This window comes from Anopheles coustani, chromosome X (assembly GCF_943734705.1).
Source record: "Anopheles coustani chromosome X, idAnoCousDA_361_x.2, whole genome shotgun sequence".
Lineage (NCBI taxonomy): Eukaryota > Metazoa > Arthropoda > Insecta > Diptera > Culicidae > Anopheles > Anopheles coustani.
In genome coordinates, this window is record NC_071290.1 from 4,227,925 (window position 1) to 4,252,924 (window position 25,000).

Genomic DNA, 25,000 nt, shown 5'->3' on the forward strand with positions numbered 1-25,000 from the left:
CCGCCGGTGCGCCGGACGGCAAGGAGGAGGATGACAAGAAGCAGCCACCGGAAAAGCTCGACAAGAAAGACACCAAGGAGGGCGAGAACGAGCCGCACGAGGCTGGCGCGTCCGGCAGCTTGCAGGAGAAATCGGAGCAGGACGACAAAGCCGGCGAGCAGAGCAAGCAGCAGCAGCACGAGGCGAAGGATCCATCCCCGGCGGCGGCAGCAGCAGAGCACCATGACAAGCAGGAGAAGCAGGACGCGAGCCAGGAGGAGCACAAGCAAAAGCAAGACAAGTCTGAACAGCCGGAGGAGAAGAAGCAGGACGCGGCGGCGGCGGCGGTGGCGGCTGGTGAGGGGAAGAAATCTCCAGCCGATGGCGAGTCGCTGAATGGTGGCACGGAAAAGTCCAACTCCGAGTCGGCCGACCATGTCGATACGCCGGCGGGTGATAGTGGTAGCAGCCGGGAGAAGAAGGAGGGCGCCACCGAGTCGGAAGGTGGTTCCGATAGTGCCGGCGGAGCGAATAGCCAGCTTGCTGCGGAGTCCAAAACGGAACGCTCCTCGCAATCGCCCGGCGGCGGCGGCGGCACCCTGTCGACGGACGCAGACAAGCAGCTCGAGAAGGGCGATGGCGGCAAGGAGCAGCCGGCGAAGGAGCAGCCGACGGCCAGCGGCACCAGTAGTATTAGCAGTGGCCCGCAGGAGGTAAAGACTCCCAAGCCAGAGCAGATGGAGACGGCGACGGATGACGGGCAAACGTCGCAGGCGGACGATGGTACGAAGCCGGCATCGGTGAAATCCGACGAGCAGCAGAAGTCGGATCAGCCCCAGCAGTCGCCAGCTACACCGCGCGACGACCAGCAAACGCCGAGCGATGCGTCGAAAGTAGCGACGGCGGCGGCGGATGAGAAGAAGCATGACGAGCAAAACGCATCCACGGAGCCGAAACCTCCGGAGCAGCAGCAACAACAGCTGGACGCGGTGCAGGCGATGGAGGTCGATCCCGCCGAGCCGGGTACGGGCACGTCCGCTGAGCAGGCCAAGCAGCAGAGCACCTCCGTCGCCAGCGGTGGTGGTGGCGCGTCATCGGAACTGGACACCAAAACGCAGCAACCACCAAAGCCGCAGGACGCCACCCAGCTGTTCGATCAGGATCAAGAGATGCAGGACATTTCCTCGCTGTCTCTGCCCGCCCCGCCGCTGCAGGAGCAGCAGGAGCAAAAGGACAAGCAATCACCCTCACCCTCCTCGCAGCAGCAGCAGCCGAAGCAGCTCGATCTGCAGAAGCCACAAACGCCGATACCGTCGTTGGCGTCTCCTCAGCAGCAGCAGCAACAACAGCTGCAACAGCAGCAGCAAACCAAACTGAATCTGCAGCAGCAGCAGCAGCAGCAAAAGATGCAGCAACAGCAACTGCAACAGCAGCTGCAGCAGCCAATGCAACAGCAGCTACAGCTGCAGATGCAGAACAAGCAGCAACCGCAGCAGATGCTGCTACTCCACCAGCTGCAGCAACAGTCGTCGGGCGGGGACGGGCAACACCAGCAAAAGCAGGACACCGATTTGCAGCAGCATGACCTGTTGGCGTCGCAGCTGACACAGCAACCATCGCCATTGACCAACCAACAGCAGCTGAAAAATTTACTCCCGTCGTCGGTGATGGGCAATAACGGGCAGGAGCAACAGTCGACCCAGGACCACAGTGCTCCACAGCAGCAGCAGCAGGTGCTAATGCAGCAGAATGCGACGGGAGCTGCCAACACGGATAACGTCGTTGTGGGATCGAGGCCATTCAATCAGCAGCTCGTAAACGTGGCCAACAGCATGCAGCAACAATGTGCGTCTCCTTCGCCGGTGGTAGTAGTCAACCAGCAGCAGCAGCAACAACCAGGCCAGATGAACAACGTCCGCAGTATGCCGCTGTCGAACCAACAGCAGCAGCAGTGCAACACCGTGCGGCTCATGATGCCGCCCAATCAGCTAGTGCCTAATAGCAACATGCTGCAGCAGCAGCAGCAGCAGAACGCCAACGAGCTCATGTCCGCGACGTCGCAGAGCGTCAGCAGTACAAACCAGTCCGTCACGTTGAGCCAAGCGATGCAATCGCAGCATCAACAGCAGCAGCAGAACAACTCATCCATCATTCCAATGCAACCGGGAAGCGGGAACCAGCAGCAGCAGCAACAGCAGCTGCTGTTCGGTTCCGACGGGCAGATGTCGGGCAACGCGACCGCAACGGGAAGCTCGCTGCCGCCCAACAGCACGACCGGCCTGCAAACGATGACGTCCCAGTCGCTGGCCATCGTGATGAACACGACTGGCGGCGGGGCTGGCTCGAGCAACAACTTCACGCCCGGCGGTGGTGTCGCCACCTCGTCGGCCTCGAACAGTGGCAACAGTGGTGGTGCCCAGCAGCAGCAGACGACGATGATCGCCGTGCCGGTGCAGGGCACCAAGGATTGGCACCACTCGGTGACGCCCGATCTGCGCAACCACCTGGTGCACAAGCTCGTGCAGGCGATCTTCCCGTCGCCCGATCCGTCCACCATGTTCGACAAGCGCATGTACAATCTGGTCGCGTACGCGAAGAAGGTCGAGGGCGACATGTACGAGATGGCGAACTCGCGCTCCGAGTACTACCACCTGCTGGCGGAGAAGATCTACAAGATTCAGAAGGAGCTGGAGGAGAAGCGCCAGAAGCGCAAGGAGCAGCAGATGCAGCTGCAGCAGCAGCAACAGCAGCAACAGCAGCTTCAGCAGCAGCAGCAGCTGAATGCCGCCGGCGGTCCGGTGCGGCCACTCAACCACAATCACGCCCTCCTCGGTGGCGTGGTGGGAGCGAACGCGATCGGTGGCGGTGCGGGTAACGGCGGTGCGGGCGCTATGCAGATGCAGGCCCGGCTCGGCAATATGCTCAGCCAGGGCGGACAGCCCGGCATGGTTGGCGTTAATCCGCTCCAGCCCGTCAACAGCCGCATGGTGAACGCGCAGCAGCAGCAGCAGAACCAGCAGATGTTCGTCTCCCAGCCGGGACCGAGCCCGAACAGCAACCTGGTGCACGGGGCCGGCAACAACACGGTGCTCCCGGGCGGACTGTCGCCGTTCGGCCAGCAGCAAACGGGCCCGCAGAACCAGCTCAACAACCACGCGCAGCAGCAGGGCAATAGCATGGTCGTCAGCGGGCCACAACCATCGCCGCAGATGAACCAGGCTTTCCTGAACGGTCCCGGCTCGATGATGGCCGACAGCTCCTCGTCGCAGCTGCAGCAGTTCAACGACATCGTGCGAGCCAAGTGCGCCAACCTTGCCGGTGGCGGTGGGGTCGGTGTCGGTGGTGGCAACCAGCAACAGCAGCAGCAGCCACAACAGCAGCAGCTTGGTCAGCTATCGGGTGTGCTCGGTGTGCCGTGCCAACCGATGGCGTCCTCGATCTCTCCCGCATTTAGCAGTGGTGGTGGTGGTGGTGGGGTGAACAACTCCGGTGGCGGTATCGTGACCATGTCGGGCGTCGGCCATCCGAACGCTAACGCACCGGGTGCGGGTGGCAACAGCATGTACGTCAACACGATGATGCTCGGCGGCAACAACCCGCAGAACCAGCAGCGTGTCGGCACCATGGGCATGATGTCGTCGGGCAATCTGCCGGGGACCGGTGGTGGCCTCGTCTCGACCGACATGATGGGCGGAAACGCCTACGGTGGCTCGCTAGGTGGTACGACGAACAACGCCACGTCTGCCACCGGCGGCCTTGTCACGTCCAACGGAGCAACCCCACTGTCGCTCCCCTCGCCCGTCATCGGTGTGTCGTCGTCGGGCAACAGTGGCATCGTCCCGCAGCATCTGCTAACGTCCTCGTCCATGGCCGCCAGCTCGTCCGACTCGTCGACGGTGGTGTCGCCGATGGTGGTAGGCGGTAGTGACTCCTCGCTCGGCTCAACGTCGGCCGCTGGTTCGCTGCTTGTCGGCTCGACCGGCGGCGGTATGATGGCGGCGAGCGGAGGTGGTCTGGGACAGCATCCTGCCGCTGGCAACAACGCCCTCTCGTTGAACGGTTCGACCTCAACCTCTACCACGCCGGCCACGGCCGGCCCGATCTCTTCCATCACGAGCGCCTCCGGTCTGGCGGGGGCAGCAGCGGCAGCCGTCTCGTCCCTCTCAGCGCCAATCAACAACCTCACCTCATCGACGGTGCTTCCGACGTTGTCGTCCACCGGTAGCGGCAGCAACAGTCAGGGTAGCAATAGCAGCAGCAGCAGCAGTAGCAGCAGCAGCAGTAGTAGTAGTAGCAGCAGCAGCAGCAGTAGCAGCACCAGTAGCCTCAGCAGTAGCACCAACAGCAACGGGGGTGGTGGTTCCGGTGGCATGGTGGTAACGGCATCCGCCGCCAGCAGCCGCATGGCCTCGTCTTCCTCGTTCAGCTCACAGATGGCGGCGCTCGAGGCGGCGATGGCGCGCGACAAGGAGGACTCGCCGGAACCGGGCTCCAATGCCAAGGATGTTCAGGGCGGTGGCGGAGGCGGCGGCAGCAAGAACAACAAGGGCAAGTTCGAGCTGAAGCGCGACGAGGACATCAAGTCCGAGCCGGACAGCAACCACATGGACACGTCGTCGTGCGGTGCCGGCAGCGAGCCGCCGGGCGGCAAGAACGTCAGCAACGACGGCATGAGCATCCTCAAGCAGGAGTGCAAGTCGGAGCTGATGGACAGCTCGGACAGTGGCGGCAGCAACGGCGGCGGCGGCGGCAAGAACAAGCTCGACGTGGTCAAGTTCAAGGAGGAACCGATGTCCCCGTCCGTCACGCCGCTCGCCAGCGTCGTCGTCAAGACGGAGATCAAGTCCGGCATCTATCCCGAGCCAACCATCCAGACGAACGCGAGCGACAACAAGAAGAAATGCTGTAAGTGTGGCTTTTAACAACAGACTTTTGCAGGCAGTTTCTAATGTTTCATTTCCTTCATCCCTCCGTATAGCGTTCAAGCCGGAGGAACTGCGTGAGGCGCTGCTGCCGACGCTGGAGAAGCTGGTCGCGCAGGAACCGGAATCCATCCCGTTCCGCATGCCGGTCGATCCGAACTCGCTCGGCATTCCCGACTACTTCGACATCGTGCGGCAGCCGATGGATCTCAGCACGATCCGCAAGAAGCTCGAGAGCGGCCAGTACCAGGATCCGCGCGAGTACGTTGACGACGTTTGGCTGATGTTCGACAACGCGTGGCTGTACAATCGGAAAACGTCCCGCGTCTACCGATACTGCACCAAGGTACCGCTTCTTAGCTGACCACACCACTTCCACCCTTGGTTGCACTAACTCTCTCCCACTCTATGTGTGTGTTACAGCTCTCGGAAGTGTTCGAGCAGGAGATCGATCCCGTCATGCAATCGCTTGGCTACTGCTGCGGCCGGAAGTACACGTTCAACCCGCAGGTGCTGTGCTGCTACGGCAAGCAGCTGTGTACCATCCCGCGGGACGCCAAGTACTACAGCTACCAGAACCGGTAAGTGTTGTGATGTTGTTTGTGTACACACACACACACACACACCGTCCTGTGTTTGATCTCTTTGCCTCGCTGTTGTGTGCGGACGAAGCATGGAATGGAGGAGCTGGAGCCAGCAATCTTAGCTAAATTTACCACTAATTTGCCACAAACCACAAACAATCTGTGAAAGGATTGAACTGAGAACAGCCCCAACTATTGATCTCTTCAATCCGTAGGGGAAAAATCGATTGAAAATTTTCAAACAATGTACCATAAAAGGAACTCTCCAACTCTTGCGTTTATTATATTAACGCATGAATGTTTTTTTTAATGATCAACACTGTTTTGGAATGTGTCTTGTTTGACTTTGACAACAAGAAACAAATGTTAGGCCAGTATCGTTACGTCTTTCTACTCTTTAGCAGTTCAATGGACAGATAATACTTTGATTTAGCGCATCGTCGCACTTAAGCAAATCATATACAGCATTAAGCAAAGACTTTCCGACATGAAGTGAACAACTAATTTATTTAACACTAGAATACATTGCTTTGGAAACTTGTCCGAAATCTTTTTGGGGGTAATTTTGATCCCTATTTTGAAAACGCTCTAACTTCACTATTTTTGAAGATTTTGCAACTCCGTAAACTGTTACGTTTAAGTATATTTATTGACTGTCTTGGAATCAGCTCCTCCGTAATCCTGCTTCCGGTGAGAAAACATAAAAACACACACACACACATACGGTGTCTTCGCTTCCGTGCGCGTCACCCCTTGTCAGGAGGAGTCCATGTTTTTAATTTTGTGTATCACATTCTGTATTTTCATATCGCCTTCATCAACACCACCCGCAAATTAAACTACCACCACCAACACAAATCCGCAATCCATTTTTGCTTGCAAAAAAACCAAAAAAAATCTGGATGCGCACACACGATCGCTCTTCACGCATTCGCCAACATTACACGCTGTGTTGTGTGCGCGCAATATATTCACCACATGGCTACACACACATACACGCACAACACATATACACGCACATACACAAACATGCTCGTTCGCTAACTTGCTCGTCCCACTGACCGTGTGTACCGTTCGGCAAACGAACTAAACAGCTCTTTTGGGCCATTGTCTACCAGATACACGTACTGCCAGAAGTGCTTCAACGAAATCCCGGGCGACACGGTGACGCTCGGCGACGACCCGATGCAGTCGCAGACGTAAGTAGTGAATCGAAGTAAGTGTTTTGTAAATCCGTGGCTATATCGGTTTTGGTTTCGCGTTTCTCCACAGGCAAATCAAGAAGGATCAGTTCAAGGAGATGAAGAACGACCACTTGGAGCTGGAGCCGTTCGTCGACTGTCTCGACTGTGGGCGCAAGCAGCACCAGATCTGCGTGCTGTACCTCGAGACGATCTGGCCGGGCGGCTTCGTGTGCGACGCGTGCATGAAGAAGAAGGGCCAGAAGCGCAAGGACAACAAGTTCAACGCGAAGCGGCTGCCGACGTCCAAGCTGGGCACGTACATCGAGACGCGGGTCAACAACTTCCTGAAGAAGAAGGAGGCGGGCGCCGGCGAGGTGCACATCCGCGTCGTGTCCAGCTCGGACAAGATGGTGGAGGTGAAGCCGGGCATGCGCAACCGGTTCGTCGAGAACGGCGAGATGCTGCCGGAGTTTCCGTACCGCGCGAAGGCCCTGTTCGCCTTCGAGGAGGTGGACGGCATCGACGTCTGCTTCTTCGGCATGCACGTGCAGGAGTACGGGTCGGAGTGTGCGGCACCGAACACGCGCCGCGTCTACATCGCCTACCTCGACTCGGTGCATTTTTTCCGCCCGCGCCAGTACCGGACGGCCGTGTACCACGAGATACTGCTCGGGTACATGGACTACGCCAAGCAGCTCGGCTACACGATGGCCCATATCTGGGCGTGTCCACCGTCGGAGGGTGACGACTACATCTTCCACTGCCATCCGCCCGAGCAGCGCATTCCGAAGCCGAAGCGGCTGCAGGAGTGGTACAAGAAGATGCTGGACAAGGGCATGGTCGAGCGCACGATACAGGACTACAAGGACATCCTCAAGCAGGCGATGGAGGACAAGCTGCAGTCGGCGTCCGAGCTGCCGTACTTCGAGGGCGACTTCTGGCCGAACGTGCTGGAGGAAAGCATCAAGGAGCTCGACCAGGAGGAGGAGGAAAAGCGCAAGCAGGCGGAGCGGGAGGAGGCAGCGGCTAATGCGGTAAGGTTTTTTACAATCTCAATCCTAGTTCTGTCCAGAGCGCCTTTCGTTTCGATTGTATCAATCTGATCACCGTTGTTTTCCCCTCCTCGTCGCAGATCATGTCGATGAACGAAGACAGCGACACGTCGGCGGACGGCAAGAAGAAGGGCCAGAAGAAGGCGAAAAAGTCGAACAAATCGAAGGCGGCCCAGCGGAAGAGCAATAAGAAAACGAACGAGCAGATCGGGAACGATCTGAGCGCCAAGATTTTCGCCACCATGGAAAAGCACAAGGAGGTGTTCTTCGTCATCCGATTGCATTCGGCGCAGTCCGCTGCCAGCTTGGCGGTAGGTTCTTTTCAGGGTTTAAGGTTAAGGGAGCGGTTTAATATTTCGTTTCGTTTTTTCTTTATCCAGCCCATCCAAGACCCCGATCCACTGATCAACTGCGATTTGATGGATGGCCGCGACGCGTTCCTGACGCTCGCCCGTGACAAGCATTTCGAGTTCTCGTCGCTCCGTCGGGCGCAGTTCAGTACGCTCTGCATGCTGTACGAGCTGCACAACCAGGGCCAGGACAAGTTCGTCTACACGTGCAACAACTGCAAGAACCACGTGGAGACGCGATTCCACTGCACCGTTTGCGACGTAAGTAGTCCGGCATTCGCATCGTAACATATATGCGCTAGAGCTCGGTAGATAAATTTCTCACACTTTCGTTCGTCTCGCAGGACTTCGATCTCTGCATCACGTGCAAGGAGAAGGTGGGCCACCCGCACAAGATGGACAAGCTCGGCTTCGACCTGGACGACGGCTCGTCGCCGTCGGACGTGAAGCAGACGAACCCGCAGGAGGCCCGCAAGCAGTCGATCCAGCGCTGCATCCAGTCGCTGGTGCACGCGTGCCAGTGTCGGGACGCCAACTGCCGCCTACCGTCCTGCCAGAAGATGAAGCGCGTCGTCCAGCACACCAAGCACTGCAAGCGGAAAACGCACGGTGGCTGCCCGATCTGCAAGCAGCTCATCGCGCTCTGCTGCTACCATGCGAAGCACTGCCAGGAGGCGAAGTGTCTCGTGCCTTTCTGTCCCAACATCAAGCACAAGCTCAAGCAGCAGCAGCTGCAGCAGAGGTAAGTCACCAACACCAGGCAGTTGTTGTTCTATACTTTAACATGAGCTTTAGGAATTTGTTTTGTTTGGTTTAGAGTTTCTTTTTTGCACAACACAGCTGTTTGTTTTCGCTTTGATTTTTTTTTTGTTTAGTTATGGAAGATTGTTTCACATATGATATCAAGATGTTCGCCATCTATCCAGTGTCAATCGTAGGTTCTCGATATTTTCCTTCCATCGGAACATCAGTGTTGTTGTCCATTTGCAGCTAGAGTGTTTGGGATTTTATTTCATTTTGTGAAGCGTGTAAAAAGAAATATTGCTTCCGATTTCTCTCCATTTATATTAAGTTTCCATTTCTTGGTAGTATTTGGAATAGATCTTTACGAGGTTGTACGAGTTGAGGGTTAAACAATCCGGAATAGTGAATTTTGTAAAATTTAAGTCTAAACGTTGTTGTTCCTTGAAATTTCTCTTCATCTAATCGTTACCGTTTTTTGTGCTCTCTCTCTCTCTCTCTCTCGTTTTCGCAGACTACAACAGCAGCAGCTTCTGCGTCGCCGTATGGCCGTGATGAACACGACGCGCATGGGCGCACCGCCGCCACAGATTCCGCAGAACAGCAATGGAGGTGGTGCCGGAGGTTTGGCCTCGCCCGGCAGCGTATGCTCGCCGAACGTGATCGGTGCATGCGCCGTGCCGCCCGTAGCCGGCGGTGTGGTTAACAATGCCACGCCGATGGCCATCGGAGGGGGCGTGCCGGGCAACGTAGGCGGTGTGGTGACGGGCATGGCGTGCGGAGCGCTCGGCAATCCGGCCGCCGGTGCGATGAGCCCGTCGGCGACACCGAACGCGGTCCAGATGGTGGGTGGCATGGTCGGCAGTCCGCATCACGCCGGCATGGGCATGAAGTCGGGCGCCCAAACGCCACCCGCGAACGTGTTGCAGGCCGTGAAGCAGGTAGGTACAAGCTGCTTGCGTGAGAGTAGAGCAACGACAGCTAAAGAGGCATCCTAGGTTACCCATCGTTTATTTTGCTCCATTTTCTAATGGCGTAAGTTTGACTCACAGTCGACTCTTTGCTTAAAAAATCAATTAGATCCGTTTTGGAATAGAGTGTTAAAAGTTTACATTGAAAACATTTAACGTGTAACTAACGTGCAAGATCCAAGAACAAGACATTTTATTTGACTATGAAATGTGTATTATTTAATACTTTATTCGGAGACTAGAGACTAAATTCTGAAATAATTTTCATTATGGTCCGTATGCGAGTCTTTCACTGTTCCAGATTCGACTGTATGAAATGCAGCTTAAGAACTAACATGTTTGTCATCAGCCTTCTCTTGCTCGAGACTCTTATTATTCACATACAGCTGATCGAAATCGAAATGAATAAATAAATGAATGCTATTGAAACCGGTAAATCTTCACTCTCGCAGGTGCAGGAAGAGGCAGCGCGGCAGCAGGCACCACACGTGGTGGGCTACGGTAAGGTGGTGACGCCGGTCAATCAGATGCCACCGCCGGTGATGCAGCGAGGGATGCCGGGTGTGCACATGAACACCGCCGTCGGCGTGAACGTGTCGGGCGTGGGTGTGCTGCCGAACCAGCAGCAGCCGGGCGGCAGTGGCGGTGGCGCGGTTGGCGTGCTGCCGATGGGTGGCGCCGGTGGTCCCACCGGCCTCGGCCAGAACGTCATGCAGATGGACCAGTGGGCGAACCCGCGCTACCCGAACGGTGGTGGCCAGCAGAACACGGGCATGCGTCCGACGCTGGCCGGCCTAATGCAGCAGCAGCAGCAGCAGCAGCAACAACAGCAGCAGCAACAACAGCAGCAGCAGCAACAGCAGCAACAGCAGCAACAGCAGACGCAGCAGCCACAAAACCCGTTGCAGGCGGTATGTCGAGCGGAACACGCTTCGCCGTATACGTTCCATTCTAACGCATCAATCAAATTTTCTCACGGTGATCCTACTCCTCCTCCTCTTGCACCCCGTTACCACCTGGCCGCGTACTCGAAACAGCAGGGCATCATGGGCGGTGCGCAGATGATGGGCGCCATCCGGCAGGGGCTTGGAGCGGTCGGCGGCATGCAGGGTGGCATGATTGGCAACGCGCAGCAGCAGGCCAGCGGCCAGAACTCGGTCGGCGGCGGCCCGATGCAGATGAACTCCAATCAGCCGAAGCAGGCGATTGCGCAGCTGATGGCAACGCTGAAGAATCCGGCCGCCGGGCCCGAGCAGCAACAGCAGCTCCTGTCGATCCTCAAGGCCAACCCGCAGCTGATGGCCGCATTTATCAAGCAGCGCCAACAGGTACGTATCGTATATGCTGCAGTAGCTCCACCTCGATCGTACCTGCTTTTCCTAACCTAACCTTCGTTCTATTTCATCCGCCCGCGATCCTAGCAGGCCCAGAACCAGCAGAACCAGAACCAAGTCGGAGGCATGTCGCAGCAGCAGCAGCAGCAGCAACAACAGCAGCAACAACAACAACAGCAGCAGCAACAACAGCAGCAGCAACAACAGCAACAGCACAACGTGATGCATCCCGGTGCATCGCAGGTGCAGCAAGTGCAGTCTGGTCAGCCGGTGATGGTGTACAACCCGACGGCCGGTGGTCAGATGCCCGCGAATCGTTTGCAGGGCGTCGGGGGACTTAACTCTAGTCAGCCAGGCTCGGTGCAGCTGCCGGTGAGTCTCCTTTCCTTTTGTCCACCTCTGGCTACTATTAGATCCATCGGGACACCCATTAAGTACGTGACGCTCTTCGAGGAGGGGGTTCTGTAAAGCGTTACGGTTCGTTACATAGAGGACACCAAATTTATTTGAATGTCAACACCCAAACATGAGAAATCATTGTCACGCTACCCGGTATGGAAGACTTTTTCAATTAAAGCAAAATTATGTTACACGTTACGTACTTAGTGGACGTCCCCCATGGTAAGAGGATGTGCGGGGATAAATAGATCTGTTGTGCAAACAGGTTCGGAAGTTTTACGGAAGGTGGTTTTAATGGTTTTCGATTAATTCCCCTTTATCCAGATTCCCCAGCACATGTGGTACAAACAGCAGCAGGCGCAACAGCAGCAGCAGCAGCAGCAACAGCAACAGCAGCAGCAACAACAGCAGCAGCAGGTGCAACAGCAGCAGCAGCAGCTGATGCTGCAGCGACAGCTCGCCATGACCGGCGGTAACATCCAGCCGGCACCACCGTACAACCAGCGGCCTCGGCCCCAGCAGCAGATGGTGGGCGGGTACGGCCAGGGCGGCATGTTTCCCGATCAGCAGCAGCAACAGCAGCAACAGCAGCAACAGCAGCAGCAGCAGTACATGCAGCAGACGATGAAACCGAACCCGCAGGCGCAGGGCGTCGGTGTCGGTGTTGGCGTCGGCGTCGGTGTCGGCGTCGGTGTTGGTGTGCTCTCCCAGCAGCTGCAGCAGCAGGGCGGCAACCAGGGCATTATGGGGCCGCCGAACCCGCAGCACGCCGCCGCCATGCAGCAGCAGCTGATGCAATCGGTGCGGTCGCCCCCGCCAATCCGCAGCCCGCAACCGCAACCGTCACCGCGGGCCGTCCCGTCGCCCCGTGCCCAGCCGTCCGTATCACCGCGTGCCCAACCGTCGCCACATCACATTCCCTCGCACTCGCCGGTGCCGGTGCAGCCGGGCGACGTCGTGGTGCACAACCACATGCACCCGCACCAGGGCACGGTCGGCATGGTGGGTGGTGTCGGGGGCGTCGCTAACATGGGTGGCGCGGTTGGCGGCGTCGTCGGGGGCGTCGTCGGCATGGGCGTCGGTGGGCCCGTGAACGCCATGTCCGTTGGCGGCGGCATGGGTGGCGTCGTTGGTGTCGGCGGGCTCGGGGGCGTCGTTGGTGGAGTGGCCGGCGGCGTCGTCGTGCAGCAGGATCCGACCCAGGGCGTGGGCATCATCGGTGGGCCGGGTGTGGTCGGTAATGCCAACGCGAACGAAACACCCCTGCAAGACCAGCTGACCAAGTTCGTCGAGCAGTTGTAGTAGTACTCCAGCAACGGCCACGTAGACTGCAGTTCCTCCTTTTGATACTACTCCTAATCATCGCCGCGGGCAGCCCCGGGACGACGAACCATGCGCCACATTCCTGCGTTTCGAGATGAGTGCAAAACCATCACCACCATCAACATCATACCTCTCTCCAATTCACTGTCAACTGAAATACAAATAAACGGAGAGAGAGAGAGGGAAAGAGCAAGAGCAGGAACGAAAGAGAAAGCGAGAGAGGAAAGGGTCATAAGAGGAGTGAAGGAATTTCATGCGATCTCTCCTTTCAACCTCGCTACACCAATAACGTGTGCAATAACGTAGGGACGCAATGTCCCTACCCAAACAGCCCCATACCACCCCACCCTAGGCCGCTCTTTCTCCCTCTCACTCCCGGTGTAGCGCGCGGCCACTATTCATTAATCAGTCGCCGTACTACTAGAAAGAGTAATTGTAAATAGTGTTGGTCCTAAAGTAGCTAGAGTTGTATTAGGTTCGCTTTTTGTTTTTTAATTCTCGCCCTACGAACTCCTCCAAGAGTGGGGACCAGAAAGGGAGGCGGAAGAAAACGATTATGCCGGCGTGTGAGATGGCGCGCGAATTTCGACACACACACACACATACACACTCTACCGTACTGCGATACTAATTCTTTAAGCACTTCACGTGTGTGTCTCCGTCGTCCGAAGCGCAGCCAGAACCCGTATGCTCCTAACATTTGTATAGGCAACAAAGGATGAGATGCAATAACTCACCGAACTTTTGTAAAATTTATGTCATAATCTGTGTTTATTTTCAACCTTTGACTGTAAACAGTTCAATCGTTTACTCTGTGTTTTGCTAAATTAATCACCTATCCAAGCACCGTTTATTTGGATTATTTTTTTTTGCCCCAAAACAAAACACATACAAACACATTAGGCGTGCGTGCTTCGCTTAAAGGAGTAACACAAGGTCGAGCATACAGACGCGCGTGCGTGCGCGCACACACTCATTCATAACGTTGCTCGTCGGTTTTTCGGAAGCCATTTTTCTCAGGTTTCATTGATTATTTAAAACGAAAAAAGTGACATCCGTTTGCCAGGTGGGTGTAACAAGGACGCAAGGACGAAGTTTGTGGGAGGGAGAGAGAGAGGGATACGTAGAGCAACTAGGAGCAACCAAGTGGAAACTAATTTATGTGACCGTAACTGCTAAGCATTAGGGATAAACAGTATCCCCATCGCGCCCCCTCCCCTTCCCCTCCGCTCCTCCCTCCCTACCTACCTCCCTCCCTTCCAAACACATCTTAGTTGTTAGAAGTGACAATTTCGACAACGGACAGGAGTGCTGCAATAAGCTACGAACTCGTTACTCACACTGACTATTGTAAATAACAATAAAAATATGATGTAGCCAAGTTTTGCGAATAGGGAAAATTTGCAGGCAGCACACACACACACACACATACGTACGATCACCGGCGCGAGTGGTTGTGTCAGGGTATACTGTAGTAAGGCGGCATTTTCCACCAGCGAAGGTGGAATGCGGTCGAACAAAAGAAGAGCAAGCCTTGCAAGGAATGGTGGAGTAGACGGTAGACGGTAGGAAAACGTGCGCGCTAGGTAAACTGTCCTAATGGCCGAGCTAATCGTTTTAAAAGACGTATTTCATATAAAACAAAAATATAGGTATATATCTTGTGTGTTATGAATTAACAATTTTAATGTGTATTGTGTACTATACGGTGATTAATTTGGTATTGTATTAGAACTTCGTAAGCACTTACCCTACTACGAGATGGTTAAAGAGAGAGAGAGAGAGAGCGAGTGTGACTGTGCCCCATGAAAACGCTCCTTAATATCCCCAGTCACAACGTTTTCGTGGTCGAGGTCGGGGCAAGCTAGTAAAAAAAAGGGAAACTAATGCTAATAATCAGTGAGCTCCAGCACATGACCATCAACCGCTCCCAGGTGTCTCTGGAAGATGAACAACTACAAGCAAACTCAAGCAATTGTCTACCGATAAGGAATAAGTTACGGAAAACCATATAAATCAAAGTCGCGTTTTTAAAGCGTTTGTTTTATTTTTACTCTCCTGCTTTGTTGGTGGTCTTTTTTGAGACACCCTCTCTCCTTGTGCTTTTTCACCGAGCAAGCGAAGATGGAACCATCTCTCACACCTCCCGCAAACCCCCGCCTACTGCCTTTGCAAGCTCCGACAAACTATGGGCGCGGAAGTTTTTGGCCACTGCCTTGTGCGATGTTCAGAAACGGGGCTTTGCAAAAGAGTGTGACGTAGTGCTATTGAGTTGGTGTGGGTAGAGGAAAGGAGATGAGGGGGGATGAGGTTTAAACTTGACTTTCAGCTGCGTACGCAAACACAAACATACGAAAAACTAACAGGCTGTCATTCATAAACACAAACACACACATGCTTATGCTGCTGAATGATGGAAGATGGGTGGGGCAGAAAGTGAGGCGTGTGGAGCTGGGGCTGAGGGGTGACCTTAAATTATTTAAATATGGTTTTCCAAAACCGTTTGTCGATAGTTTTGTGTAAATAGTGAAAGGGCATTTTCGGTTTTCCCTCCCATATCAGAAACTAGAACAAATAAATATTCCTTTCCGTTTACGAGAAAGGGGGAAAAGACGCGAAGGAAGGAAAAGGGGAAAGGGGGAACGGAACGGCCCCATTTCTATTGTAAGATCCTTGATATGCCACATGCTCTGAGAACAAGCGCCGTATTTGTGTAAGGCTGCAGTGTGTAGGAAAAGACTTTTTTTTCTGTTTGTTTTTCGTTCGTTAGGATTTATGTTCATCAAGTAATTAAACGTAATCGTGCGTGTCTTTCTACGTTTATATTTATGCCCCAGACGAGAGATGGTGATGTGTGTAATGTAGGTTACAGATCGATTACTTGTGTTTTAGTTCATACCGATAAATATGAGTATAAATATAAATATATAAATATAGATATACATAAACTGTTAGATAAGTAGTGATAATAATACAACACATTCACGGTACTTTCCCCGGGCTTGTATTAAAAAAGTGTATTCTAGCAATAATTTTAAGAGAAACCCCCCAAAATGCTTTAAGTTAAACGAAAGGGAAGTGTGAAAACAACAACAAAACAAAAGCTGAGAAGACAGCTTCGCCAATTTCTGTACATATAGGTGAGGGGCGCAAAATATAAGGCAAATTATAAAAAAAAACACTGCTAATTGTTGTAAATAGGTTTATCTAACATGAACACATTTTCACACACATACACACACATATACACAGACTGATGGTTGAACGATGTGCCCCAACGTCCTGCGCAGGGTGTGTCTAAATACGCCGAAGCGTGCCAGGACTCGTTCGTCCGCATCCAATTCCTACTTCCTGCTGCACCCTTTGACAAGACAAAACGACGAGAAAAACAAACGACAGTGATAGTGTAAGCAAGTAGAAGCATAAGCAAGGCTAGAGCCAAACCAGAAATGATAATGCGGAGGAGTCAAAGCAATCGCCAGGGAAGCGGAGAGCGAGAGAGAGAAAGAGAATAAAAAAACGATATATTATGTGGCTGTGTGTCGTTAGGAAGGAAAAGCGATTTTTGTTTACTCTCTTTTTCACTCTCTTGTCACAACGCAGGGCAATGCCGCCGGCAGGGATGAAACAATGGCATCACGATCTGATCGGTTAGCGCACATACGCACCCAGCCCCACATACACACACACATACGAGCGAAAGATTAGAAGCAAGGACGACACAACATTGTTTCCTGTGTTTGTGGTATTTTCGCGAACCATAATCATGAAAAACTAAGATAAAACGTAGGTTTATGTATCAAACATGTAGATTTTAACGCGGCACAGTCCCTTGCCTTCCCCCCATGCTGTGACCGACTCCTGCCTTACACACTCCTCCCCCACTTCCCCCAACTTTCCACTCTCATTTTCCTTTGCTTCTTTTCGCGGACGAACGATAAATGCGAGCGCGAAGGAGGGCAAACACGACGAACACTTAGAATAACCAATAACGAATCACGAAGAAGAGGGACAAGTGTACGAGACTACACACACACACACACACACACATACACACAAACACAACATAGGATGCGAACGGAAGGAAGCGTAGAATAATGAAAGAGTACTCATGTGCGTGTTTTAATTTAATCGTTCTTACCAATTAAAGAAAAAAACAGCAACAAAACTAATTACGTACCCCCTAATCTAAATTATAAGCAAAACCCGTTTCTGTTCAATCTAATATTATATACTAGGTGTAAAAAAAAGGATACATCGCGGCGCAGGCAGATGAGAGAATGGCGATAAACTAAAACGAGAAGATAAAGCAAGAACCATAAAATGTATACAATTCCAGATTATTTCTTGCTTTTTTTGCGATTGGCATTCGAAGATGAAAGAAAGAAAATTTAAAAAAAACCGAAGAAAACGCGAAAAGAGAAGGTGGTTAGAGAAGGATAAAAACGTATAAAAGAAGGAAGGACGAGGAAGCATTCGGGCGAACAAAACGAGCAAAAGTTTAGCGGAGCGGGAGTAAAACATGGAAAAGAATGTTTAAAATAAAAGTAAAAGCTCATACGAAATAGATAACGACAGAATTGTGCGTTTTTTTCTTCTTCTTTTCAGTGAGTTCGGGTGTTGTTTGATATCACTGCTGTTCTTGGTTCGTGTCAGTCTCCGAAATCGGCCTAATCGTCGAGTTTGGTTGTACAAGAAACGTTTCAAACGTGCTTATAATTTAATTTGTGCCGTTTATCAGCTTTAAGTGTGGTTGTGTATTACTCTCATCACGAAAGTAACTTGCGCTTTTAACCTAGCAATTCTGCAATTCCAGTTCATAAGGAAGGAAGAGCAATTTACAAGTCGTGAGGGAAAGTGTGATGGAGGCGCATGGTCATTTATTCATCGCAATATTTCGCATTTGATAATAGCGTTTTGTTTTGTTTGTTTGAGCAATTCTAGGGTTTTATTTGGTTGTATGTTCAACAATATTTAATACGGGTGGTTGTTGTGGCCGGCACGGAAAAATGCTCACTTCGATTTTTCTTCAATTTTCGCGCAATAGTTCATACAGACAACGTTGACTTTTATATATAAGATTTAATGGACAGCTTTGTCCATGTATCTAACAAAAATAAGGAAAAACATATTGAGGGAAAATTCAAAAAAGTTGATGTAGGTACTTTTCCGTGCCGGTCACTGTACATACGTTTCAACACCTATGAGAGCTAAATGGTTTTACGAAAATGTTACGCAACGTTCGGATGAGTGGCGTAACACCTTGGCGTATCGTTCGACTTCGATACTAAGGATTCCGATGGTAATCTTTACCTGGACTAGACGGTATAGTTCGAAAATAAAATAAACGTACTACTTGTTGAGTTTGATAGAATGGTTTTACTTCATGGAAATCAATCATCCGAAGCATTTCCTCTTCTCTACATTATAACATCATGTCGTGGTTTTAGCACTTTCGCCAGGATCTAAAAGTCCGTGGGAATGTTTCTTATGTGATATAAACGATAGGTGAAAAATGAATGTAATGATGAAGACCAGCGCCATTTTGAAACGAAATAGTGCATCGTTGACCTGCTGTCGTGTCTTATCACTTACCTCTTTTAGATACGATTTCGACCGATGCCGAAAGAGGATATATTTACACAGCACCAACATAAAAAACATAAAACAGATTCGCATTAACACACGCCCAAGACGTAATCTTTTCCGATCGTCGAAGTCGAAGAGATCAGCGCTAAATATTGACACATATTTTATTGGGAAAGGGTAAGTCACAATAATTCTCTAACCAGAATGATGCAAACAGCTTGTTTGCTCGTGAAGAGAAAGGACATGCTTCGCAGAGATTCTGCAAGTCAAATAATATATTGAATAGATAATGTTGGTGCGCTGTGGGCTCGAAACATCTTTCGTATTTGGGTAAAAGCTTTCTGGCGAATGGTTTTGCTCACGGTTGATCGGTTTGGAAGCTGATTGCTGGTTTTGATTGGTGTCGCTGATTGCTGTATTAGGGTTGAACGATGAACAGCGGTAAGATAACCTTGCGCAAAATCGTCGCTGAAATCTAGAAACCGTTAAGAACACAAGTGAAACTGAACGACACCGAACTGAAAGTGGCAAAAAAGGGCAAGGGGGGAGGGCAGTAGGCAGTAAAAGTAGTGGCAGTAGTAGTAGTGGGTAGTTGTAGCAGCTGAACTAGGAGTAATAGTAGTGGCACACGAGTAGACGGACAATAACAACCAGAATAATAAAAAAAAACAACTAACAAGGTCAACTGAACGAAAAAGGATGCCCGAACGCTGGCATCAAGGAAAGTCGCATCAAAGACTAATCGAAGGATGTGATTGATTATATTTTACCCCAGTAACAAACATAATAACAAACGATTAGTGGCATAATCTGTTATGACGTGTTGCCTTAGTTAAATTATTTTAGATTTACCTCATGGAAATATTAGTTCGCTGCCTAATGTTAAGTGATTTATATACTGTATAGTTAGCACAAATCTACGATAGGCGTACTTTTTTTGTTTTGTTTTTTTTTTTATTTTCGTTTTTTCATTTTCATTTTCTTTTGTTTGCGTTCGTAACTATCTCGCATTATTTCGAAGTTGTCATTTTCTTTGTGTGGATGTGTATATGTGTTGTGTTTTGTTTTCGTTTTCTTTTTTCATTCATATGTCCATTGATGCCATGTGTATTTGTATGTGTATATATGTGTGTGTGTGTGTGTGTGTTCATGTTCATTTTTCTGCCTCTTCCGCTTCCGTTTCATTTTGTGTTTTTTTTTTTGTTCAATTATTTTGCGTCACCCTATTTTCTCTCATCCTTCCTCCGTACTCCGCGTACCCAACCACACAAACGTTTGCACGGTGTTTTGCTGTACTGTTCCAAGTGTTTGCTTGTTTGTTGTCCTATTTCGGCTACCTCCTGTTTTCGGTTTGTTTCTTTGTTTGTTTTGTTTTTCTTTTTTGCGCTATTATGCATTTACTATGCGTTAAGTGGCTTGCAATCTAGTGGGTCTGTTCGGCCCATTAAGTACTTAAAATTATGTTTTGGTAATCTTATCTTTTGTTTTTGCCTTTTTTTTTGTTCTTGCACCGCACCTTCTTGCTGCTCGTATGCGTATCGGCTCGCCAATAAAGGGAAAAACCGGTCTATGCGCTAGCATTTATTTCGTTTAGCAAAACGCGTGTGTGAGTGTTTGCATTGCGCGGGGTTTTGGATTTGAGTCATTTTTTGTGTTTTCTTGTTTTTCCTTAGTTGTTTCATGTTTGCTGCATGTATAGCCTATTAAATGGTTTTCATTTTTTTTTCTTTGTTTGATCCAGAAATATAGAGAAAGTAGATTTAAAAATGAAAACGGATTTTTGTTTCGTTTTTTTTTATTTTGTTTTACTTTATTTTATTTAGTTTTATTATTTTTTTGTTTGTTTTGTTACTTTAGCTGAGTTCATTCGTTACTTATGCACGCGTTCGTCATGCTGTCATGAAGAAAGAGAGAATCTTGGTTGGTTTTCTTTTTACCCCTTTTATCCGTTCGCGGTTGGCTTTGGATTTTCTGCCTTTTTCCAAAAGGGGTGGGAAGGGAGGGGTGGGGGATGGGGGGAGGAAAGGAGTTATATAAATAATTCTATTTTCTATCTAATGTTTCTAAATATGCCTTGCTAGCCTTTTCAAAAACCAAAATCTCAACCAAAACCAAAAGAAGACAGGACACGTGAACGAAGGGACACATGCCACACATAATCTCACATACACACATACCTACATACATATATACATGCATACATACGCACATGCACCGCCACATACAATGCATGCATACATACGTACATACATATGTTTGTACCTACATATCCTGCTTTCTTCTGCTTTGTTCAACTCTTTTCAATATTTACCATCGGTTTTCCTTTGCCCTTTTCCGTTTGACAAAATTCATCCGTTGTCACTATTGCTGGTGGTGCTTTGAGTGGTTTTTGCTTTGTTGTTTGACAAGTGTCCTATAACGATGCCATGCATGTTAATCGTTTTTACGAGCGTTCTAGCATCTTCTCCTTTTCTCCCTTACAATTTCTTTAAAGAGTTGTCAAGTTTGTCAAGTGTTGATTTTTCTGCTGGTGGTCGAGGATCCACAGTTTTTCTACAAATACATATACGGTTCCTTGCACACAAACACGCTCACACACACACACACGCACGCACGCACATAAACACACCCACGCGCTCATACACGCACACGTATGTCTAGTTCTTGCTTGCTTGCTTGCTTTGCTTTTCCATTGCTTTGAATTACAAGTTTTCTTGGAGAAGATTTACACCGCTCGCAGCCTGTATTACTGTAACAAACACGGGAGGATGCGCACGCACGTTGAGATTCCAAAGTGCCAGGAGGCAGGTGCACGTGCGCGCGCCCACACACACACACACACACACAAACACACACACACACACACAAACACACCACGATGCCCCGGTGTAAAGGTTAAGGTAAAGCCGCCACGACATATCGCAAGCCGTGATTTTATATTTGTTCTATCTGTGCCTCTGTGTTGTTCCGGTTGTGGTAGCATGGTTTTGCGCGGGGAAAGAAGGGCAGGTGAAGTGGGTGGGGGGGAGGGGTGTTTTAGTTTTTGATTTTGTTGTTTTTTTTTCTTCTCATTGAAAGCTTCTAAATGTACCAGATAAGGGTTTTGCTGTGTGTGCTCCTCGTTTCGTTTTTCTTTGTTTAATTTTAGCGTTATACAATAAGGAGGTGACTTTGGCAGAATGGGGGTTTCTCTTGTTTGCTGATTTGATTCCTTGTTTCGCCGCCCCCCCGGACCCCGCTTCTTCCAGTGGCAGCTCGAAACTCTTTACTTTGTTTTACCTGCGTGAAAATGTCATGCCATTTTACATGACGGTTCACAGTAGGAGCAACAGCTGGAGGGGTGGGGAGTACCTGACGAAATCGTGAACGTGAGCAACCGCCCGAGGAGGAAAACGCAGATGGAAAAGAAATGAACCAACAGCCGCCATCCTACGCCAATAACCGATCCGTTCGGTGTTTTTTTTTCCCGACGTCTTCAAATCGTGCCACTATAAACGCAAACGCGTCAAACACAAAAGTCAACTGATGATGTACGAAACAGAGACATTGAGAACGGGAAACCCAGGGCTTACGAGCCGGAATCGTGCAAAATAGCGCACAAATAGTAGCATGAATGCTCGCCCAAAACCGGAAAACGTGGGGGGAGGGGGGGATAAATACATATGGCTGATTGTCACTCGGAAACTGTATAACGTCAAAATACATATGCTACATATCATCTGCAAAAACCGTGCGCAGGGCAAACTTCGTGGATACTTCGCCTTCTCGTCCCGTGCATGCATGCATTCGAATGGATAGTCCGCGTGTTAGTCGCACTCTCTCTCTCCCTCTCTCTCTCTTTCTCTCTTTCTCTCTGTGTGTATGTGTCCTGTACCACCTCCCCAACCACACTACCTTAACCATCTCCTACCCGAACTTGCATCCTTAAACGCATCCTTTTTTCCGTCTGTTTTCGTTTGTTTATACTTCGTTTTCTCTACCGCCGCGCGTCCGTTTTCTATTCTGCTTGTCTTAATACGTTAAGGATTCATCGTTCATTTGTTTTTTTTTTTAATTATTAAGTTATGTTGTTGTTGTTTTTTTTCTCTTCTCTTTGTTAAATATTATGTTAATTACTACTATTTTCTGTTCCGTGTTTCCTTTTTTCCTTCCCCCACTTGCTTCTGCTAGCATAATAATATGTGTTTTTTTTTGTAATATTTCATTACTTGTTCCATTTATATTGAATATGATACGTGATTGAGCCCTTCCGCGTATCAATAGCTACAGCATGCGTCAATTTCCTTGACCCACTACTACTTCCTTCTCAACAGGTGATTTACTGTAAACGGTGGCCCCCTCTCTGCAAGCCGAGGCTCCTCCTCTTCATCCTCCTTCTTTTCCTTCTCGTCCTACTCCTCCTCCTGTGGCGGTATATGTCTGTTTTTTTTTTTGCTAGGGTATATTATCCTGTGTGTGTATGCTTTGCTTTGTGTCGTTCTCGGGGGAAATCGAAATCCACCTGCGCCGTTTGGAGCTTTTAAACCGTGCCCAAAGTTTGCAACACGCTCCAGTTGGCCATTCGTCGTACATCTGTCTATTGCGTTTCGTGTATGACGTGCGTTTTTTTCCTTTTTTTTTGCAAAAGAACGCTGCCCTGGTAAATGCACCCTCCGACATGTCATTTTCAAACAGCGTAGGTTCGACTTTCATCCAGCTGTGTACCTCTTCTTCTCTCGTAACACGCCGAACTAATCGTTTGTATTCATTGATCGTCTCTTGTCGTCTTCTCAGCTGTGTGTGTGTGTGTGTATGTATGTGTGTTACTGTTTGTGTGTTGCTTTTTTTCCTCCTCCTTTTTTTCTGGGCCTTTTCTGACTTATTTAAAAACATGAATAAGAGAGTGAATTTGTTTTTTTCGAGAGCGAGAAGTATTTTATATTGCAATGAGAGCGTTTCTTAAAGGATTATTTACTGTAAGTGCGAAGTGTGTATGTAAAATGTATGTACCGTGTTCGGGTGAAAGTGCCTTCATCCATCGGAAAAAAATGCCGCATGCCGCCTGCATTCAGTAGCAGCGCTAAACTTTTCACCCCTAACGTTGCTCCCTCTCCCTCGCCGTAACGCTCCATTGTAACATCGTTCGCATATGCCGTGTTTCCCGCTTTCTAACAGTTTCCACTCCGCTCGCCGCTCGTCTTTTATGTCGATAAAAAAGGTAAGTAATGTATCCTTAGCTTATCCTCACAAAGTTACGTTGTCACAATTCTTAAATTCACAAATTGGATTGGGTTGTTTATGTGTTTGATTTTTGTTTGTTTGTTTGTTTTGTTTGTTTTTTAGCTTGAAGACGAATGGAGATGATGAACCGCGCACGCAGCGGTGCGGACAACAACAAAAAGGGAACAACAAAACGTTTATAACATTTGCTTTGCTGAGACTTTATGGTTTGTTCTTCCTCTTCGCTTTTGTTGTTTCCTTTTGGTGTGTCTACCCATGTCTGAAGCGTGGAAGTGATTCTATTACTAACTGGGGTTCCCTTTTTCACCTAAACAAACACTATACCGGTTCCCCCCCCCCCCCCCCCCCGCCGGCACCTGCTTACCGTTTGCCTAACAAAAGATTGACACGCAAGTTTTTAATCTAACCCTGCTCCGAGAGCGCTTACACTTGCGCCTAACAAAGTCTGTGCAAATGCAAATCAAACAGCTAATTAGGGGATGCGCTCAGATTGAGCCACCGAGAGGCCGTACGTAAATGCGATTCGATCGCTAACGCTAAGTAACGCGCGGCCACCACAAAAAAAAAACAAAACACAAACAAAACACAAAAAGGATCGCCCAAAGGTGGATTGGTTTGGTTTGCAGTTCTGTCATGTTCCGCGCGGACGTGCGCGGACCGCAAAACCCGTAAGGGATGAAGGCCAAAGCCGAATGGAGGAAAATATCTTACTTCGCGATGTTTGTAATTTCTAGCCGCTACCTACTATTTCACGACAAGACAAGTGAGTTGTGGTTGTTGTTCCATTTTTCTTGCTCCTTCTTTTCAGCAACGACCTACGCGATCGAACAATCTTCGCACGATTCAAACTGTTTTCTATTATTGTTCGTTTTCCACCTTTTTACCACTAGCTTTGTTATTTAAACTCTTTCTTTTTTCTCTCTCACTCACGCTCCCTCTCTTCCTCGCTTGTTTTGTTACCGTCCTCAGGAAAATTTGCAAATGCTCTATGTTTTTTGGTTGTTTTGTATTAATTTTTAATGTTCTTCTAAATTTTTAAAGATTTTTAACTATAATTTGATTCTTAATGTTCTACACATATTTCGGTTCCTGTTTGACTGCCGCCGCTTCCGCTTGCATCCTTTCTCATTATCCCCCGAATTAAATCGCCCCTTTGCTTAGTGGGTTTTTTCTTCGCTACCCTGCTTCAACACCGTTTCGCCCACCGTTTCCGCGGCCCCCAGAAAGCAAAATCCAACCCAGAGTTTGTTTGTTTGTTTGTTTGTTTGTTTGTCCTGTCCTGTCTGCTCGCTGGCTTGGGTTGTGTTTGTTCAAAGCGAACTCCTCCGGGGGCCCTGCTCCGGATCGTAAGC

At 49.9% G+C, this 25,000-nt stretch overlaps 1 protein-coding gene across 12 annotated transcripts in view; it reads left to right on the plus strand.

Annotated features, from left to right (window-relative positions):
- Window positions 1-14,751, plus strand: part of LOC131269799 (histone acetyltransferase p300) — a 24,213-nt gene extending 9,462 nt beyond the window's left edge. For 9 of the 12 annotated variants that reach the window (XM_058272323.1, XM_058272317.1, XM_058272319.1 and 6 more), the window contains exons 4-16: window positions 1-4,884; window positions 4,958-5,247; window positions 5,325-5,482; window positions 6,580-6,684; window positions 6,758-7,703; window positions 7,802-8,032; window positions 8,102-8,332; window positions 8,416-8,813; window positions 9,327-9,753; window positions 10,236-10,694; window positions 10,821-11,111; window positions 11,205-11,489; window positions 11,841-14,751. The exon at window positions 1-4,884 is cut by the window's left edge. In XM_058272323.1, the coding sequence (XP_058128306.1) occupies window positions 1-4,884; window positions 4,958-5,247; window positions 5,325-5,482; window positions 6,580-6,684; window positions 6,758-7,703; window positions 7,802-8,032; window positions 8,102-8,332; window positions 8,416-8,813; window positions 9,327-9,753; window positions 10,236-10,694; window positions 10,821-11,111; window positions 11,205-11,489; window positions 11,841-12,818 (9,683 nt within the window). In that variant the 3' untranslated portion in view covers window positions 12,819-14,751. The remainder of the gene's footprint in view (window positions 4,885-4,957; window positions 5,248-5,324; window positions 5,483-6,579; window positions 6,685-6,757; window positions 7,704-7,801; window positions 8,033-8,101; window positions 8,333-8,415; window positions 8,814-9,326; window positions 9,754-10,235; window positions 10,695-10,820; window positions 11,112-11,204; window positions 11,490-11,840) is intronic. The other 3 variants (XM_058272326.1, XM_058272327.1, XM_058272328.1) reach the window with 3 other exon arrangements.
- The last annotated feature ends 10,249 nt before the right edge of the window (window positions 14,752-25,000 follow it).